The sequence below is a fragment of the Delphinapterus leucas genome, chromosome 19 (genome assembly GCF_059928025.1).
Source record: "Delphinapterus leucas isolate spDelLeu-1000000601 "Yukka" chromosome 19, BTC_Dleu_Yukka2, whole genome shotgun sequence".
Lineage (NCBI taxonomy): Eukaryota > Metazoa > Chordata > Mammalia > Artiodactyla > Monodontidae > Delphinapterus > Delphinapterus leucas.
In genome coordinates this window covers 42,029,956-42,051,105 of record NC_143147.1, presented here as the reverse complement: position 1 = coordinate 42,051,105, position 21,150 = coordinate 42,029,956, and the positions used below count along the sequence as shown (strand labels likewise).

At 36.2% G+C, this 21,150-nt stretch overlaps 1 protein-coding gene across 1 annotated transcript in view; it reads right to left on the bottom strand.

Moving 5' to 3' along the window:
• BRIP1 (BRCA1 interacting DNA helicase 1) overlaps positions 1-21,150 on the bottom strand; it is a 197,276-nt gene that overhangs the window by 48,865 nt on the left and 127,261 nt on the right. The window contains 2 exon segments of the mRNA XM_022552603.3: positions 10,466-10,587; positions 11,601-11,760. Of these exon segments, the coding sequence (XP_022408311.2) occupies positions 10,466-10,587; positions 11,601-11,760 (282 nt within the window).

The window sequence follows — 21,150 nt, the reverse complement described above, 5'->3', positions numbered from 1 at the left end:
ACTGCTTCTCAGAAGCAGGGGCGGGGAAAGGGGAAGAAGCCAAGAGATTGTTAATATAAGAAACCATCTAATGTTTTTAGTATAAATCAGGCTCTTAGTAAAAGTTTTATTGGATTTTTTTCAACTTGATAAAAAATAAGAAAAAAATAAATGTAGATTGTTCATTTTAATTCATGACATACACTTGTATGTTTCACTATATAAAACAATGGTGTTCAACTGAGAGTGATATTGCCTAACAGAAGATACTGGCACTATCTGAAGACATTTTTGGTTGTCACAACTGGTGAGGGAGAAACATTTGCTACTGGCATCTACAGGTAAGTCCAGAGATGCAGCTAAACACCCTACAATGCACAGGACATCACTTACAACAAAAAATTATCCTGCCCAAAATGTCACTACTGCCAAGCTAGAGAAACCCTGCTATTAAGTAATTTTAAAGAACAAATCTGGTCATTTTGATGTGATAGGAAATTACACTGTGACTTATTACATAGCTTACTATATTCCTTGGCACACCGGGATTATCTGTCCCAAAGGTAGAAAGCATAAATTGAACTCATTCCCAAGGTATCAAACCTTAATCTCAGTGAAAAACAGTAAAGACTGATGCTGTAAACACTGATGTCTACTACAGTTTATATTATCTTTGACCGTAAGACTTTATAATTGGAAAAAAAACAAGTGACACACTCACCTGAAGCCCATCTATGTATCTGCACCCTGTAGGCTTTAAGAGAATCTAAGTAAATTGATTAAAATCTACTACAACTAAAATTCTGCTCTGAAGAAAAAAAATTATTTTCAGAGAGGTTAAGAAACAATTCCACTGTTTCCCTTGAGGTAGTGCTACTGATTATGCTCTGTGCCAACAGAATAAGTTAAGTGTCAATCAACCTTACAAGTCCCCAGCGTGATAAACTCACTTTTAAAACCTTCAACCTACTATGAGAGCAGAAGTAAAATATAAAGGTTAAAAATTTCCTGTTCTCACCAAAAAAAGAGATAAACACAGGAAAATAACTTCAGAATTTTTCAAAAAACAAACAAAAGTTTTATTTGCTTTATTAATTATCCAAAGGTTTAACTTGTAGCTATATTCAGGTATGGCTTTTTTCCTAAGGAAATACAATGATATGAGTATTGGAAAGAAAAGGCTATCAATCAGACTTGATGAAAATTTTGTGATTTTAAATGTTTCCTCCCCCAAACCCAAAAGATTCCTTTAATAAATATGGGGAAAAATTTTTTTAATTTAAAAATACCTCAGCAATTCATCCATTTATTTTGTAACTTTATATTTGTTTGTTTGTTTTGCAGGATGGATGGGAACAAAGAGTTTGGTTATCTCATTTTTCTCTGTCCAAGGCAAATTATAAGTTGTCAGTGTAGATGGAATACTTAGATTTAAACTAGATTTTAATTTTTGAATTTCAAGATATACTTAGAACCTGCTTTAATAATACTTCTGGCCAAACAATCTTAAAAAAAAACAAGCTAGAAAAAAAAGTTTTCTGAGGAGGAAAAAAAGGTTTAAATAATGAGGATAAACTTATTCCAGACATTCAGAGGTGACGAGGTTTTTCTTCCATATCTGTGATTTGGCCTAAATGTTTCTAACAATTCCAAAAGCCAGTTGCTGGACTCCTAAATGTTAGAGTTTAGTATTACAGCCCTTTAAGTTTATATACACAGCCATTTCCCTTGGGTATCCACATATTATTATCAGGGCTAGATCCAGGTGGGTTTCTGTATCAGATGCTACACTATAACCGGAACCCCACTACATTCTGACCTCGGGCTCTATTACTGGATCTGGTTTCCCATAGCTTAGAATAAAGTCTCAAATCCTTAAAATGGCACACAGTGCCCTAAATGATTTGGCTCCTTAATAAGTCTCCCAGCCTCTATTCACATGCCATTCTCCCCAACTCACTCTCTTTCCTCAGCTTCTTTCAATTCCTGGGAATAGCTATCCTCTTTCACACCTCAGGGCCTTAGCATATGCTGTTCTATCTGCTGAGAATACTCTTACCCATTCTGCTCACCTACATAACTCCGAGCCTCCTTTCCTGTGTCAGGTGAAATATCACTTCCTCAGGAAGTCTTTGTTTACCCCTAAAGACTAGATTAGGATCCTGTTATACATTCTCATAGTTCCTGTGACTTTTTTCTTACAGTCTTCATCACAATTGCAATTAATTGCTTCTTTATTACTTTAATTTCAACATTCCTCACAAGAGCGTTAAGTTCCATGAGACAAGGGGCTATAATCTGTGAATGTATCACCACGTCACTAGTCTATAAAGTACTTGGTACTCTAGCCAGATATTCAAAAAATGGTTGTTTCACTTTTCTGAATAGTCTTAATAACTTGAATAGTTTTATAATCTGGCCTTTGATGAGGCCATTCCACTTGATCAAATGTTTGTATGTTTGAATCTCAACATAGACAAGGTTCAAATCTCATTTCTCTGAGATCTGAATTTCCATCTATTTTAGGCAAATCACTCAAAGTAAATGGATATCTGGATGGGAGGTGAAAGGTGCTGCTCAACTTCACTTTCCCTAAGCATTGGAACACCCAGACCCTGTCCAACCAAAACATCCTGTTACACGTTCAAGTACTTTACTAAATTATAGACATCATTAGAAGTAGCATCTTGTTTATTTCCACACTTAACTGTATTTAGTACAAATCAGGCTCTTAGTGAAAGTTTGTTACTGAATGAATAAATGAATGCTAAAACACTCAAGATCATTAACACAATGATAAAAGTGATTCAAAAGGAAAATATGAACCTACTCAAAATTATTAGTAAAGGTTTTTGTTTCTGAAATCAAGTTTGTCTTGATATACTATAATCCCTTGCATTCCCACCTCCATTCATCTACTCAGGAATATTCATATTGCTGTCAAAGCAACAAGAATAATGAAGGAACAACAACAGTCTACTTAAAAAGAAATGTCAGATTCAAGAATTCTAATACTGCCATCATCTAATAATATTTTGACACTTGAAAGCACTGGTTTAATGTGCACTCAATTTTATTAATGCTGTTATCCTCTGGGGCAAGCAAGGGATAACAGCCCTTTTCTGAGGTTTATAAAATGCCAAGAATGCATGGTAGCTTATAAATTTATGTGTGTTTGATATAAAGTCAATAACTAACAAAATTAAAATAGATGCCAGTATCTTTCAATCATTAATGTAATTTTTCAAAACTGATTAAAAAATAATATACTTAAATAGTCCAGTATCTTCAGAGCTAAAAGAAGTTTCCCAAATGAAAAAAGGAATTCATAATGATTATCATATGCCAATACTGAGATAACTAATCAGATCACTATCGGAATTTTAAATAGTTTCCAAATGAAATCTATTTTGGTGGCTCAACATACTATATTACTAAAGCAAAATAATACACAAACATAAAATTTATATCTTAGTTATTTTAATAATTGTAAGAGCTCTTCTGATATAGAATATTACCATCAAATTTTACTAAACTTGTTGTAGAAATCTAAGATACCAACTGGAACATTTTTAAAGCATAAAAATTTTTAGGCACATGCCATGGTTTTATGCATTCTTCTTCAGAGGAAAAGGCACAATACCCATGAAGGGAGGATATTTTTATATACTACTAAATTGTGCTAAAGAATACAAATAAAATGGAATTTTAAACTCTAAATATCGTACCTTACAACGTCTCACAAATTATGCCCATGCCACCAACTTGAGATGTGGATGCCTGAATTATAAAGTTGAAGGCTCTCTAAGTTTTTATATCACACTAATTGGCCAAAGGATGTGTTTTAGATATCCACTAAAAGGGCATTGTTGTTATACTGTGACTTAATTGCATTAAAAGAAAACAACTTTTCTTTTAGTTATATTTTTCCACCAACATCTAATCATATAAAGGCCTTGGTTCACTCTCCTGTCCCTCAAATACTTTGCTTTAGTGCACAGAAAGTTTCCTTTTTAGCTATTACATGATTAAGTATGTCCTTATAGAATGATCAGAAGCATCTGGGAAAGGTGGAAGTGAAAAAAATCCTCACCAGGAAAGTTAGCTTAATGCCTGTCCTTCAGAGTGGCCCGTTATCAACATTTCACAGTGGGTTTCTTTATTTTCAGGTCCCTGAGGTATGTGCAATAAATTATGACTTGAACTAAACAAGTCACACTTGGCTCCAAAATGAAATTTTCCTACCTCTACTTTCTAGTCCCCAAGGTGGGAAGAGGAAATCCTGGTCACAGCCAAAGAAGTCATATTTTTGGCTCTAACATACATTTTCCTGCTTCTCTAAAAGCCTAACTCTGCAGTTGAGACTACAAGAGTCTTAAGTTAGTATTTTAAACTGTATTTTAATTTTTACTTCCATAATCTGTCTCAAATTTAAGAAAAAATTTTAGTATCATAAAATTAAGGTCATTGCCCTCTTTGTCCCACTCAAATCACTTTTCTAACTCGGACACTGACCTTAACTCTTTAAAATATGAATTCAAATAAAACAATAGAGAAAACAAGACAGAAATAGATTGTTTTGTTTTCATAAGATAGAATATTTCAGGTTCTCATTTACAAATAATTTCCACTTATTCTGCATGATAGGCTGAGTACTAATGTAAAAGAAAACTGTGAAGTCCTAATTTATGGTCCAGTAATTTGAAGTATTGTTTTAGGTTTGGAAGAACCATTTATGGAAATCATTTAGTTCATCAATTCATTTCATAGAAAACCAGAATATGGCAGACACACCCTGAGGTGACTCCCAGAGAGTCATGTCTTGTATAATCCTCTCACCTTGAGTGTGAGCAGAACCTGTGACTTGCTTCTAGCCAACAGAATATGGCAAGGGTGATGGGGTAGTCACTCCCTTGATTAGATCATGTTATAACGCAAAGGTGTGAGGAAGTTACTCCTGTTATTATGTTGTTGTATGGCTCCATCTTAGGAGACTGGAGCTAGACAGTATCTTGTTGGCCTTGCATAAATAACCTGCCATGCTGTGAGAGGACCTGTGAGAAGGCCACATAACAAGGAATTCTGAGTAGCCTGCAGGAGATGAGAGCAGCCCCTGGCTAGATCAGTCCTACAACTATAAGGAACTGAACCCTGCCAACATCCTAAATGAACTCGGAAGAAGACCCCAAGAGCCAGATGAGAAAGCCCAGCCAACAACATTGACTGCAGTTTTGCGGAAACGTGAGCAAAGGACCCAGCTAAGCCACACCCAGGCTCCTGACCCATGGAAACTGTGACAAAAGAAATGTGTGCTGTTTTAAGTCACTATGTTTGTGGTAATTTGTAACACAACAAGAGAACACTAATATAAAGAGTGATAGCCAGTATAATTAATATACTCTCTCCATTATTACGTTCTACTATGTATTAGGGTGTAAAATGCTATTGGAATTGAGTATTCAATTCCAATACTCAATTGGAATTGAGTATTCCCTTCATAACTCCTTTAATGATTTATGATTGTAACAACATACTGTACTGCCTTATTATACTGTCTTTATCATCAAATAATGATTATTTGATGATATTCATCATTATTTGATGATTATCATCAAATAATGATTACTATCATTATGATGCCTTAATTAAAGAGTCCAGGAATGGAGGGTTGTTGTTTTTTAATAACAATGTCAAGTAAAACAAACAACAAAACCAAATACTATTTTGATAACTTATATTAAATATACTGAACTTTGTTTTATTTTAATTAATTTTACTTTAATATTTAGTATATATTTAATACTTAATTATATTTAAATATATAAGTATACATATATTTAAGACTTTAAATATAAATATATTAAATAATAAACATATTTAATCATTAATTAAATCAACTTATTGAACACTCACTATATTCCAAGGCAATATTTAATTGTAGAGACAAAGATATTTAAGAAATTGTCCTAATCCTTGAGGTAATCTAACAGATTATAAAACATATTTATAAACACTAAAATATAATATAATGAAGGCAGTGTAAGTATGTGCTTTAGGAAGTAATAAAAAACACTGGTAAAAATAACTATGTAGGTAAATATAAAAGCCAATATTATCATACTTTTGGTTTGTAACTGTTTTTTTTCATGTGATTTAAAAGGCAAATGCATAAAACGATAACTGTAAATTATGTTAATGGTACACAATGTATATATAAAGATGTAATCTATGACAATAACAATATAAAAAGGGAGAGGCAGAGATTAACTCCAAGGTAACACTAAGAAAATAACTGAAAAATATACACAAAAGGAAAGAAGGGAATCAACATAGTACATAGCAAAAAACAGCTAAACACAAAAAAGGCAATAATGAATGAACTGAGGAACAAAAAGCACATAAGACATGCAGAAAACAAATAGTTAAATGGTAAAACAAGCCCTTCCTTATCAGTAATTACTTTAAACGTAAATGGATTAAACTCTCCAACAGAAAGGCAGATATTGGCAGAATGAATTAAAAAACATGATCCAGGACTTCCCTGGTGGCGCGGTGGTTACGGATCTGCCTGCCAATGCAGGGGATGTGGGTTCGAGCCCTGGTCTGGGAAGATCCCACGTGCTGTGGAGCAACTAAGCCCATGTGCCACACCTACTGAGCCCGCGCTCTAGAGCCCACGAGCCACAACTACTGAGCCTGCATGCCAAAACTACTGAAGCCCACACACCTAGAGCCCGTGCTCCGCAGCAAGAGAAGCCATCACAATGAGATGCCCGTGCACCGCAACGATGAGTAGCCCCTGCTCGATTCAACTAGAGAAAGCCCACGAGCAGCATCAAAGACCCAACGCAGCCAAAAATAAATTAATTAATTAAAAAAAAACAAACATGATCCAACTATATGATGTCTACAAGAGACTCATTTTAGATATAAGGAAGTTAGACTCATTTTACAACATATACAAAACTTTACTCAAAATGGATCAAATATTTAAATTTAAGAGCAAAAACTATGAAACTCTTTGACAAAAAACATTAGGGGCAAATCTACATGATCATGGATTTGGCAATGTTTTCCTAAATATAACACCAAAAACACAGGCAACAACAACAAAAAATGAAGTGAGCTTTATTAAAATTTCAAACTTTGTATTTCTTTTATATCTTATAGAAGTGTACTATTATTTTCAATAACTTGTTTGATCATTTATAAATTTTAAGAAATCCATAATGGTGCTATGAGTTATTTCATATACTCAGATATTTCAGGTACTATTATATTCTGGTCATTTCCAGAAGATAAAAGTCCTTAATTATTATAAAAATTGCATATCTATACTCTTAAAGCTTATAAACATCAGTCTTTTGAATGAATGCTTTATAAATATCCTTTAGTTATTAAAAAAAAAGGCCAGGACTCCTTTTTGGAGTCCTTATTCTAAGCCCTTTGCCATGTGTGGTGGAAAATACCCCCTTCCCCCAGCCCCGCCACTGCTGTTGACTTTGGGCTTGGGCATATGACATACTTTGGGCAATATGTTAGTAGATGTGACATAAACAGGTATTTGAAAAGTGCTTACACAGTCAAGCCTGCTCTCTTGTACCTCTGCCATTGCAATAACATGCTTTGGCTGGTCTCTTGGTCCACAAAGGATGAGATCCATCAGCAGAGCTGATCCAGTTGAGTGCAACCTATGTTGGTCAAACCATAGCAGGGTGACTGAGCCCAGCTGAAATCATCTGTTGCCCACCCCACCCTCATAGATGCTGACCCATAGTAAATGACTGGTATTTTAAGCCACTGAGTTTTAGAATTGTTTGTTAGACAGGAAGAAGTGATCCAGACATATGCAACAAGAAATACACGTCCAAGTCTTTCCAATAATGACTTTTCCTCCTTTTCTGTCTGTCCCTTGATCCTGCAGCTCAGACTACTCTTGGGTCCACCCTACTTGTCCCTTTTAGGAACCACTAGGGAAACTCCTTTAGAATCACCCTCCTCTCCTCCCTATGCAGACCTCATTGAAGCTTCTGTTATTTTGCTATTTTATACAACTAGAGCCATTGGAATTCAAATAAGCACAACTACAAGTAGGACCATTACTGAGGGATGTCAGAGCAGGTCACTGGTATCTTGTTTTTTAAACGACAGACTGAGATGTTGCCTGGGAAGAACTTATCCTGAGGAAAGAAAGCATTAAGAAATCCAAGACTGGTGCAATAACAACACCCAGAATCACAGTTGTTGGGAATGACAGTAGAGAAAACAGAAGGTAAATGTAATTTTTTTTCCTTCACAAGTAACACTTTATTTAATTTTAAGGATTTTTCAAAGAATAACACAATAAACACCTGTGTTCTCCCCATATTTTCTTTAAGCTTGTTTTTTAGTAAAACAGCTATTATAGGAAAAGCTAAAGCCCTTTTGATAACGACCCCCAATATCATTCCTTTCTCTTCTCATTCACAATCACTATTATGAGTTTGATGTGAATTCTTTTAGGACTTGTTACTTTGTGAGTGCAATATTTAGTACAACCTAGTTATTAGCCATAAAGCTCCTTTTCCAGCTCTCAAGGACTCATACATAGGTCCAAGAATGAAATAAGATACAAGCAAAAGTTGAAAGAGCTAGTTTTAGGGGGGAAAATTTATATTTAAGACGTGGGAAGAATGCGTAGTAGAAAATGTGGGAAAGAGATTCTCTCCACTTAAACAAAGCAGCGTTAGTACAGTAATATAGGGCCAAGGTAAAATGATAAGACATCAAAAAAAGACAGTACCACTGCCGACAGCAGTGCAATCAGCAGAACTCAGCTTCAGTGGAATGAACACTAATACTATTGATGGTGAACACAACAGTTTTCTTGAGTGGATGTCTACTGTTTCATCAGTAGTAGTAGTCAGAGGCAGCATTAGCCACTTTAGAATAGGAGCCCTGGGAATGGTCATCAGCACTCTCAGTGGTAGAACTGGTGGCTGGAGAAAGGCAGTAGAAGCCACCAAAGTACTGTAGGCTGAAAGGATTAAATACCTCCTGAGGACTTTCAGAAATTTTGACAAGGTCCAGAGGTCAGGGAAGAGTAGAAGCTAATTAGAGAAATATTATTACTGTTACTACTATATAATTCACAGTGTCTAGTAAAATATTATCAATAAAGAAGATAACTGCCTAGGGAAAGAATTCTTGTTTTAGTATGAGATCCTAACAGGTTGTATCCTGGGAGGGATATGGATTATACTCAATGGAGTCAGCTCAGTGGCCAGAAAACCTCAAGTGTTGGTCTCAGGTTGCTAGCAACTTCAAATTCCTGTAGGAAGTAAAAGAAAATCCCCCCCGATAAACATAACATCACCTTAGGCTTCAAATTATTACTACAAATAATTTTTCAAGTATGTTTAGCAAACAATTAGTGATAATGAAGCAAAACTCCTGTTTCTGACCAAGGCAGAATACCTGGTTTAGGAATATCCCTCCCATTGTAAGTAACTGTAAAACTGGACAAAACAGATAAAGCAACTGATTTTAGGGAGTAGACACCAGGCAGCCTAAAACTGTAATCTCAGAGATAAAATAATCTCATAAGATCCATTAGGTGAACTCTATGATTCTCAGCTCTCTTCCTAGGTATAATTTTCCGACAGTAGCACAGAGCACTGAAGTACAAGCAAAGTATGGTGTTTCTGCTGAGATGAAATGGAAAATATCAGAACTTGAAACAGCGAAAATCACTAAAATCTGCAGGGCAAGGCATGGCATTGGAGAGAAGGGAGATAGATAGAGAAAGGGCCCTAGAATTCCCCGGGGGCTCCCTGTCAGTCTGTGGCTAAGAGTTTGATAAAACACAAACTGCTGGGCTCTACCTCCAAAGCTTCTGATTCAGTAGGTCTCGATGGAGCCTGGAAATATCTATTTCTATTAAGTTCCCAGATAATAGTGATGCTCCCGACCCAGGACCACACTTTGAAAATCACTCTTACTAAGCAGAAGACAGGGTAAGTTAAAAATAAAATAAACCCGTATCTCCTAAACCTTTCTCACTCATTCTGAGTCACTAGAGCATTAAAATAAAATGTCTGGGGCTTCCCTGGTGGTGCAGTGGTTGAGAATCCGCCTGCTAGTGCAGGGGACATGGGTTTGAGCCCTGGTCCGGGAAGATCCCACATGCCGCGGAGCAACTAAGCCCGTGTGCCACAACTACTGGAGCCTGTACTCTAGAGCCTGTGCGCTTAAAGCCTGTGCTCTGCAACAAGAGAAGCCACCGCAATGAGAAGCCCGTGCAGCGCAATGAAGAGTAGCCCCCGATCGCCACAACTAGAGAAAAGCCTGTGTGCAGCAACCAAGACCCAATGCAGCCAAAAATAAATAAATTAAAAAATAAAATAAAATAAAATGCCTGAGGATACAAGAAAAATGTCTAATTAACCTTACACAAAATCAACAACTTCTGTGATAAATAAAACTTCTTAAGGCTTTGCTGGCCTACCTGTAGATCTTTCACATTTGGAAAAGGAATTCCTATTGTTATGACAGCACGGGCGTTGTCATCTGAGAAATCCAGACCCTCACTCACTTTACCACGACAAACTGCCACCAGGAGGGCGCCATCTTAAGCAACAAAAATCAACATTTTTATAAGCACACTCAAAATTCCCAGAAATTCTTATTCTTGTCGTTTTGAAAAGACCTGATTATTAAGTAATTATAATACCAAATTTTAAAGAAACAAAATTAAAAACTATTATAAAGTTTTTAAAATTCAATGTCTTCAAATAAATAAAAGAAACAAAATTACATTTAGATGCAACATGGTAGAACCAATTTATAAACTGTGTATCTCCCAGTTAAACTATATAGAAAAACCATGTCAGAGTAGTAACTTGCATGTGAGCTGAGCAACTGTGAACCAACTGTTTTAACTTTAAAATACTGAAATTGAAATCACTATCTTTACCACCAGAATATAAAGTTATCAGAATGATTTAAATAACTCTAATATATACTATATATCATACTGAATCAATATTATATTGAAAAGTATTTAAAACACACATACACAGAATACTCTGTGTATAATCTTACCATACAAGGATATTGACAATTATGTTATAATATCTTTATGATGTTGCACTGTTCATAAATTACTGTTAGCCCTTCTTGTCAAACTTTTTATGGGCATTCTCTAACTTTGAAATTTAGCCTTCAGTTATGTTTTGAAAACTCAAGTTTACCTTATATAATAAAATATAAGCACAAAGTATATTTTTTACATAAAAATGTAGGGCTCATTTGGCTAGTAAGGAAAATATTAATGCATACTCTACCTACCTTCTTTAACAAAACATTTTAGTTAGCGTAAGGAAGTCTCTGGGATAATACCTGAACGCATGCCATTTCATAAAACTGAACTGGCATCTTCAAATGAAAATATTCATAGGAGAACAACTCCAAATAAAAGAATTTCTTTAACCTATTTTATTTTCACTCAGGATTATAAAATATAATTTTCCTCAAGTGCAATTCATTTAAAAAAGATAACACAAATAAAATTCTAACAGCACCAACTTTTCACTTTATGGGAAAAATTTTTTTTCACTGACCATCAAATAATTTCCAATTACCTTTTTCTCCTTTGTACTTGATCGCATCATAGTACATCTGCAGTAATTCATCAAAATCAGTTTTTTCTCCTCTCTGTGGCTCTACAATGACTGTCTTCACCAACTCCAGATTATGCCATACACCAGTGGAGAGCCAACGTTCTTTTAACTTTTCTAGTAACTGGAAAGGGGAAAGAAAAAAAATGTTTTTTTGTGTGTGTGTCCAACTGAACTTACATTTATTTGTTGAAAGACAATGTGACTACAATGGCAAGAGTATTAACCTTTCTGTGTTTGACTCCATAAAAAGAGGAAAACAATTATATGTCATAGAGTTGTTATTGGGTAAATTCACTAACCGATATAGAAAGCTCTGAATGATGTCTGGCACGCAGTAAGAGCTCCACAGATGTTAGCTGTTGTGGCTGCTGTTACCATTACTATTACTACTAACATTACTGCTGCTACTGTTACTACTTCTATCATTGCTATCTTAGGGATTTCAAAAGCAGGAAAAAATTACTTCTGTCAAAATTCATAAATTTTAAGTTATCTCTAAATCTAAGGTGAAGTTCTTAATATCTTTAACTAAAGATACTTTAAATGAAGATTCTTTAAGATCATTTTACCTAGTCCATAGGCAGCTATGCTGTTTTAAAATTTGATCATCATTAATAAACTGAATTGAGTAAATATATAAACAGAGACTCAGGTAGCCAACAAGGAGAAAATATAAAGGCACAAATGGAACATTTACAAAAATAAACGTGCTAGATTACAAAAGGACTTTCAACAAATTTCAAAGAATCCTTATCAGATTAACCACATATTCTAACAACAATGCAATTTTAGATTAAAAGTCAATAATATAAAGTTAGTGGGAAAAAACAAACATACAAGCCCAACACTAAAGATTGTATTCTGAAAGAGCATGTGTTATATGTCAATTATATCTCAATAAAACTGGAAGAAAAAGAAAATAAATAACAACAAAAAAGAACATATGGTTTACAATATATTTTATTTTTTTGGCTACACCACACAGCATGCAGGATCTTAGTTCCTCAACAAGGGATTGAACCCGTGCCCCCTGCGGTGGAAGCACAAAGTCCTAACCACTGGACAGCCAGGGAATTCCCAAGAACATATGGTTTAGAGAGGAAAACACGATAAAATTCATGACATCTTTAGATATGAATGATAAAAAAGCACTCATAATTCAAAACATGTGGGATGCAGTAAAGGCAATACTTAGAAATATGCTTATAACTTGAAATGTAGTTTAAAAATTTTAAACTAATGGAATTAAGCATTCTTTTTAAGAAGCTAGAAAATTAAACAGAAAATGCAAAGAAAGCAGAAGTTAATAAACATAAGAGCTGAAATAAATTAAAAAAGACAAAAGCCAGTAGTAGAGATTATTATGATTTAAACTGAACTGCTTTACCTACTTGTTTTATGCAGAGTTCTATGCAATATGGACCAATTATTACAATACAGGCAAGCACCAAGAAATTACTCCAATTCTCTAGAGAACAAAAACTAATTTTATAAGATGGTTTATTTCCTCAGAATTTTACCTTATCTATTTTCAGAAATAATCTTAATAAGATTATAAAACAAATTTTTCAAAAAAATCATTGCTATGGTCTAAATGTTGGTGGTCCTCCAAAATCTTTTTTTTTTTTTTTTTGTGGTACGCGGGCCTCTCACTGTTGTGGCCTCTCCCGTTGCGGAGCACAGGCTCCGGACGCGCAGGCTCAGCGGCCATGGCTCATGGGCCCAGCCGCTCCACGGCATGTGGGATCTTCCCGGACCGGGGCACGAACCCGCGTCCCCTGCATCGGCAGACGGACTCTCAACCACTCCGCCACCAGGGAAGCCCCAAAATCATTTTTTGAAATCCTAATCCCCAAAGATGAAGGTATTAGGAAGTGGGGTCTTTAAAGGTGATTAGGTCATGAGGGCGAAACTTTCACAAATGGGCTTAGTACTCTTATAAAAAAGATCCCACAGAGCTCCCTTGCTCCTTCCACCACAGGAGGACACAGCAAGAAGCCACTGGCTTCTGACAGGAAGAGGGCTCTCACCCAACCATGCTGGCACCCTCATCTCGGACTTCCAGCCTCCAGAGCTGTGAGAAATAAGTTTCCGTTGTTTACATGCTACCAAGTCTGTGGTATTTTGTTATAGCAGCCAGAACACACTAATCACTAAGAAAATCACTAATTGGTAAAATAGTTCACTGCATATTATACATTGATCATGGTGTCCTGATCAATAAAAATAAAAATTCCCCATAACACCATGTTAACAGGTAAAAAAACATAGGGATATTATTAATTTAAAAATCTTCGAGTGCCTCAACGTTGGCTATTAGAATTTGCTTTTTGAATATGCACTTTCTGAATCAAAGTTTCTCACCATGCAAATTCTTAGTCTGTTCTGGCTGCTGTAATTCAGTTAGAAGAGTGTAAAAATATCCCAAGGATGTAAAACCAGATGAAGTGTGTCATGAATTTGCATAATTGTTGATTCTTAGTAGAATGAAATTCAATGGTGGTATACCTTTTTCTGAAAACACAGATAATATTTCAACTCTTTTTCCTTGAGTCTGAGATAATAGCAATTTCAATGTTTTGAACATTCAAGATCTGGAGAAATACCTAACGTTTTACTTAAGGAAGACCATTAAGTTGATGATTCCAAAATATATTCCATTTTAATAGACTAACATCTATTTAAGAAGGGAAACCTGAGAAATAAGAAAGAAACTGGTTCAATGCACAAAATTCCCCCCAAAGAAATCCAGTAGGGAATTTTTCCCCATTATACAGAACAGAATTCAGAATATCAAAGAGTTATACATGATTTAGAAAACGTCTAACTTTGTGTTCACAAAAGCTTAGAACATTTTAAAGCAGGTATGATATATGCAATATTTCAAAATTTGTTACAAAAAAAGACATTTTATCCACTGATTTTGGATTCTAAGAACTTCAGAAATTTATGGACAATGAAAATGATCACAGGTTTGTAAATAAATCGTGCATATCAGAATTAAAAAGTACGATATGCACTATCAATCACTTCAGAAAACTTCTATAGCAAATACAGATTAAACTGTCACATGTTACTGGGTCTTTAAAAAATTTTACCTGCAAAATAAAGCTGTTAAGCTTGTTGACATATCTGAAGGAATTTTTAGCTTTAAAATTCTTTGATTCTATTAAATTTTAAAAACCGAATTGTCAGGGTATAATACTGACATATAAGATTACAATTTGGAGAATAGAAGACAACGAAAAGGAGAAAGGTGGGCGACTCAAAAACAAACTACTTTTTTCTAGGTTTGCATTAGATCTGAAAAACTTTATCGTTAATGCAAATTTTATAACTTGGGCAAAATTTTTTCCCTATGTAAATCATTCAAATTTGCTTTAATTTAAAAAGGAAAGACTATTTAAACTATCTAAACATAGTAAGAAGTTATTAAAGTAATTTGTTTCAAGAAAAAATTAATGCAATCTGACACCTATTGCCCTTTCCAAAGGTATATTTAGAGCCAGGTCCAGAGGTATATTTTGGGCAACTCTAGCAAAGCTGAGGCAGCAAGAGACAAAATATCGATCATGACTAGGAGAACTCTTATTCAGAAATCTGCTCTTCAGTTGTATCTATTTTTAATGTGTTGGTGAGAATATGGAGAAATTAGAACTCTCATACACTGTTGTAGGAATATAAGATGGTGAAGGTGCTTGGGAAAGAAGTCTAGCAGTTCTTCAAAAGGTTAAACATAGAGCTACCATATGACCCAGCAATTACACTCATAATCAAATATCCAAGAGAAATGAAAACATATGTCCACACAAAAACTTATATATGTGTTCACAGCAGCCTTATTCATAACATTCAAAAAGTAGAAAAATCCAAATATCTTTCCATTGGTTAACAGATAAGTAAAACATGATATATTCATACAATGTAATATTATTTGGCCATAAAAATGAATGAAGTACTGATGCATGCAATAACATGGATGAATCCTGAAAACAACATACTAAGTAAAAGACGCCAGACACAAAAGACCACCTATTGTGTAATTCCATTTATATGAAAGTTCCAAAATAGGCAAATGCATAGGGACAAAAGTAAATTAGAGGTTGCCCAAGGCTGGAGAAAGGAGAAAATGTGGTGGAAGACAGGGGATTAAAGAGTATGGGGCTTCTTTTAAGAGTGATGAAAGGGGCTTCCCTGGTGGCGCAGTGGTTGAGTCTGCTTGCCGATGCAAGGGACATGGGTTCGTGCCCCGGTCCGGGAAGATCCCACATCCTGTGGGGCGGCTGGGCCCGTGAGCCATGGCCGTTGAGCCTGCGTCTGGAGCCTGTGCTCCGCAACGGGAGAGGCCACAACAGTGAGAGGCCCGCGTACCACACACAAAAAAAAAAAGTGCATCCACCAACAAGATATAGCACTCATGAATCTCTATGTACTTAAGACATAGTTTGAAAATATGGAAAGAAAAAACTGGCAAGAAATACAATGATAAACTGACCAACTCCCTAAATACTACAGAGGACTTCAACATACCTAAGATATCTACAAATGAATTAGATGAAATTAATATGAATATAGAAGATTTAAATTTATAAGAATCATCAACCTTATTCTAATATATATAGGAAACTTGGCGCTGAATGGAAAATAATAATTCTTTTACATGTGGAACAATATACATAAATTCACAAACGACATCAATAAATTTAAAAAATCTGGAATCATACAGATTCACTGGAAATAGATATTAACAGAAGGGTCCTTCATACCAAAACAAACAAATTTATCTACATAGAAATCTGAAAAAACTCCCATAAAATTCTAGGTTGAAGAGGAAAACAAAATGGAAAAAAAATAACTTAGAAACACTGTAATTATTCTAGGTCCTTTGCTTTTCCATATGAAATTTAGAATCAGCTTGTCATTTTCTATAATATGTCAATAACAGCATTATTTAAACAGGAGAACATAAAAACAAATAAGACTAGAAAGGTCTTAAAAATATTTATTAAAGGTAATGTGTAAATTGTGCTATAGGAATACAATGCAATATAATAAGTATAAGTACAAGTACAAGTGTAAGTACAATATAATAAGTAATGAAAATAAATGAACTTGTCATGGATTTAAAAAAGCAAAATGGTAAAAATTATATACAATATCATGCCATTTTTTAAAAACTCAAAAAAAAGCAAAACTAAGTAACATATTGTTTAGAAATACATATGTATTGTGGAATACATGTGTATGTGGTAAAGCCACTTTAAAAAAATAATGAAAATGATAAACTTTAGGAAAGCATTCCCCAACCTTTTTGGCACCAGGGATCAGTTTCGTGGAAGACAATTTTTCCATGGACCTGGGGGGGTTGGGGGGGCGGGGGGGAATGGTTTCAGAATGATTCAAGCACATTACATTTATTGTGCACTTTATTTCTATTACTATTAAATTGTAATATATAATGAAATAATTATACAACTCACTATCATGCAGAATCAGTGGAAGCCCTGAGCTTGTTTTCCTGCAACTAGATGGTCCCATCTGGGGGCAATGGGGGACAGTGACACCTGAAGTGTGTTGCTTATGTCCATTCTACTCTGTAATCTCATTTTGGTTTCTGTCACTGTAGAAAACCCTGCTTCACAAAGATAAATGTTGGAAATGGAAGCAGGCTTTTCAGTGCTTTTGTGGCAATCTCAGGATATTCTGCCTTGACTTTAATCCAGAATGTATGGAGATTTGAAGTTGTCTCAAACATACTCTTAAGGCCACTGTCATCTGCGATCTCAAGAAGCTGATTCTCTTCTAGCACAAAGTCGATTCACCTGGCTTATATCACAAATGGGTCACAGATCCATTCCTTCCCAGTTCGGGGGTCTTTTGTGGATGGGAAATAATGCTCAAACTCTTTTGAAAGCTGAGATAGGTGGTCATGCACCAGCTGGGAGAAAGAAGGCCCTGGCTCAGTCTCTTTCAAAATCTCTGCTAATGTTTGAAACATGTCAAAAATCCCAATGTTCACTCGTCGCCCCCATAATTCCATTTTGCCTTGAATGCACCCACTTTATCTGCTGACTTGAATACAGTTGTCGTTCTCTGAAGTGACAGATTGAATTTGCTGAACAGGTTGAATATGTCACACAAGTAAGCAAGTTTTGCGACCCATTCTGTGTCACTGAAATGTGCTGCCAATGATGACTGTTTTTCTAAAAGAAATCTCTGGAGCAGCTCTCGTAAATCAAAAACTCTGGCCAGTGATCTACCTTTAGAAAGCCATCTCACTTCTGTGTATAAGAGAAGACATGTGTGCTCTGCGTCCATCTACTCACAGAGCTGCGCGAACAGACGTGAGTTAAGGGCATGTACTTTAATGTGGCTGATAATTTTGATCACATCCTGCAAAACGCTGTTAAATTCAGGTGCCATTTTTTGGCTAGCCAGCATTTCTCTATGGATGACACAGTGCGAAAACTCACATTCAGAAGTGACCTCTTTGACCCGAGTAGTCAGAAAGCCGTCCAGTCACGGCAGCCACTCTGTCAGTGCATATACCAACACAAAATGGACAATTCAGCTTTCCTGATATGTAATCATTCAAGGACTTGAATAGTTCTGCAGCTGTGGTGTTGGTTGGCAACAAAAGTGCACATAACATATTCTCATGTACATCCTTCTGAAAAGTATATCGCACAGAAACAAGCAATGTTGCCTTGCTGTCAACATTGGTAGACTTGTCAACCTGGACTGCATACCATGGTGATTCATTAATCTTAACAACTGTGCCTCAATATCCTCTGCTATTTCATCAATTCGTCCAGTTATGGTGCTAGCCGAAAGAGGAACACATGCCACCTTTTGAACTGCAGCCTCTCCTAAAAGTTCATGACAAATGTCCTTAGCAGCAGGCAGGATCAACTCTTCACCAATAGTAAAGGGCTTCTTAGCTTTAGCAATGCGGTTTACCATTAAGAATGATGCTCTCAGTGCAGACATATTTGATGAAGTGGTGGCCTTCAACAGTTGCTTCTGTTCGTGTTCACGTTTTTTTCTTTTGAAAAACTCCAAAGTCTTGTCTTTTAATTCAAGGTGCTTTGTCTCCAAGTGGCTAAGCAGTTTTGAAGTTTTCATGGCTTCGCTGGATAGCCTGTCACCACATATTATATACAAAGCGGGCTTGGAGAATGTGAATCACCTGTAGCAATGAATCCATAATTTAAGTTGGATTCTTGGTATTTTCTTTCAAATGCAGCTTTCTTTCTGTTGGCAGTCTTAGAGTATTCTGCTGTCTCATCATTGGGTCTTTCCCCCTTTTCAAAGAAGCTCTCCAGTGACGTTTGTTTTTTAGTCATTTTGGCTAGGGTTAGCTTGTCGGCTTACCAAAACTGTGACTGACACAAGAGTGCAGCGCGGGAAAGAGTGGTAAATGGAAGTGGTAAATAAAATAATGGGCAGGCCATGCGTGGACTAAAATAAGTGTCGGATTCTGACTTAAAGCCTGTCACCAGATGCAGCTGTACAATTGAAGTACCTCAAATTACTTGCAACTATAAAGCCTGCCACCAGATGCAGCTTAATTGTCACTTGCCACTTACTGATAGGGTTCTGATATGAGTCTGCAAGCAACTGATTTATTATGGTCTCTGTGGAGTCAAACCTCTCTGCAAATGATAATCTGTATTTGCAGCCGCTCTGCAGCACTAGCATCTCTGCCTCAGCTCCTCCTCAGGTCATCAGGCATTAAATTCTTATAAAGAGCGTGCAACCTAGATCCCTCGCATGCACAGTAGGGTTTGCGCTCCTACGAGAATCTAATGCCACCACTGATCTGACAGCAGGCAGAGCTCAGGCAGTAATGTGAGCGATGCGGAGCAGCTGTAAATACAGGTGAAGCTTTGCTCACTCACCCACCACTCACCTCCTGCTGTGTGGCCTGGTTCCTAACAGGCCATGGACTGGTACCAGTCTGTGGCCTGGGGACCCCTGCTTTAGGACAATTATTAATTCTGTGGGAGTGAACAAAGTGATGGGAATTTGAAGGAGCATCCAGATAACTTTAACAGTAATATTTAGTTCTCAAGTGATAGTTCTGATGTTTTCATTTTATTAATATAATTTATGATTCATATATAGATGATACATTATGTGATCTTATATAAATATGAAATATCTATTTCTTATTTATGTTTTTAGTAATACCAAGACAGTGGGGATAGAGGATGAAGATAAGAAAACAAACAACAGCAAAAATATTAATCGCTACAATGTGCCAGAAACAACATCAGAAATCTAAGAATAAAGCAGAGAACAGGACAGAAAAAGTCCTTGCCTTCATGGCACTTATTGTGAGAGAATATTACATACCTAAAGATGCAGAATAAACACAGCCTAAAACTCCAAATTTTGTATGTATTTAAAGCCCCAACTGCTCCTCTACATGAATATTCATATGTCCGATGGCCTAATAAAATTCACCAGTTAGATATTTCAAAGGCACCTGAAATGTTTCATAAAAGACCAAATTTATACTATTCTAGTATTTTTTTTATCAACAAAGGATATCACCATCCACTGAGTTGCTTTGAACAATGAATCATCCTTAACGATTCCCTCTCCCCCTCATCACCCATATTCAATCTATTACCAAGGCTTATTAATTTGTCTTCCAAATAACTCTCCATATCCAAAGCCACCAGTTCAATCTAAGCTATCATAATCTCCTGAAGGACTACTCTGATAGGTTCCTAACTGGATTTTCTGTTTCTTATCTATCACTCCTAGATCTTTACATTTCAGCCAGAGCAATATTTTCAAAATACAAATCCTACCACTTCATCTACTCACATCTCCACTTTAAAAATTCAATAAGGGGTAAGTCAACAGCTTCTCCTTGCCTCCATGGAAACCCTGATTCAACAACACATGGACCAGTTACTGTTGTGAGAAATCCAGAAAACAGTTAAGAGGTTCCTACTTCCCAGATGAATATAAAACCAGCTGCATTGAAGATGGTAGGAAAATTTGTGGCATAACTTTTGTCTTTGTCCCCCCACCCAGCTCAGCATGGTGCAACTGGGAGACTTCCAATTCCCAGCTTCTCCCTAAGGGAGTTAAAAGGAGATTGAAACATATGTCTAATGTGCAGACTTTTAGGGGGGCTACCCAGGGGACTGGTTTCTGTCTTGCCTGAATCTATGCACTAACAGGAAATGTTCCAGGTTGGGGGCCGCTGAGTACAAAGGCAAAGGTTTAAGCTAGCATGCACTCATTTGCCATAGTCTCTTCCGCTGGTTCAGCACTTAACTACTGTGATAAAATCCCCAACTCCCAGCTTCTCCCTGAGGATGGAAATTATTGGACCATACGTCCAATGTTCAGGCAGGGAGCTGCCTGAGGGACTGGTTTCTGTGCCACATATCTCAGAATACTGACAAGGTACAGCATACTCTAGGTGCCAAGGGGCCACTGAGAACAAAAGAGAGCTGAGCAGCTTGCTGCCACTCCAGAGGACTAGGAG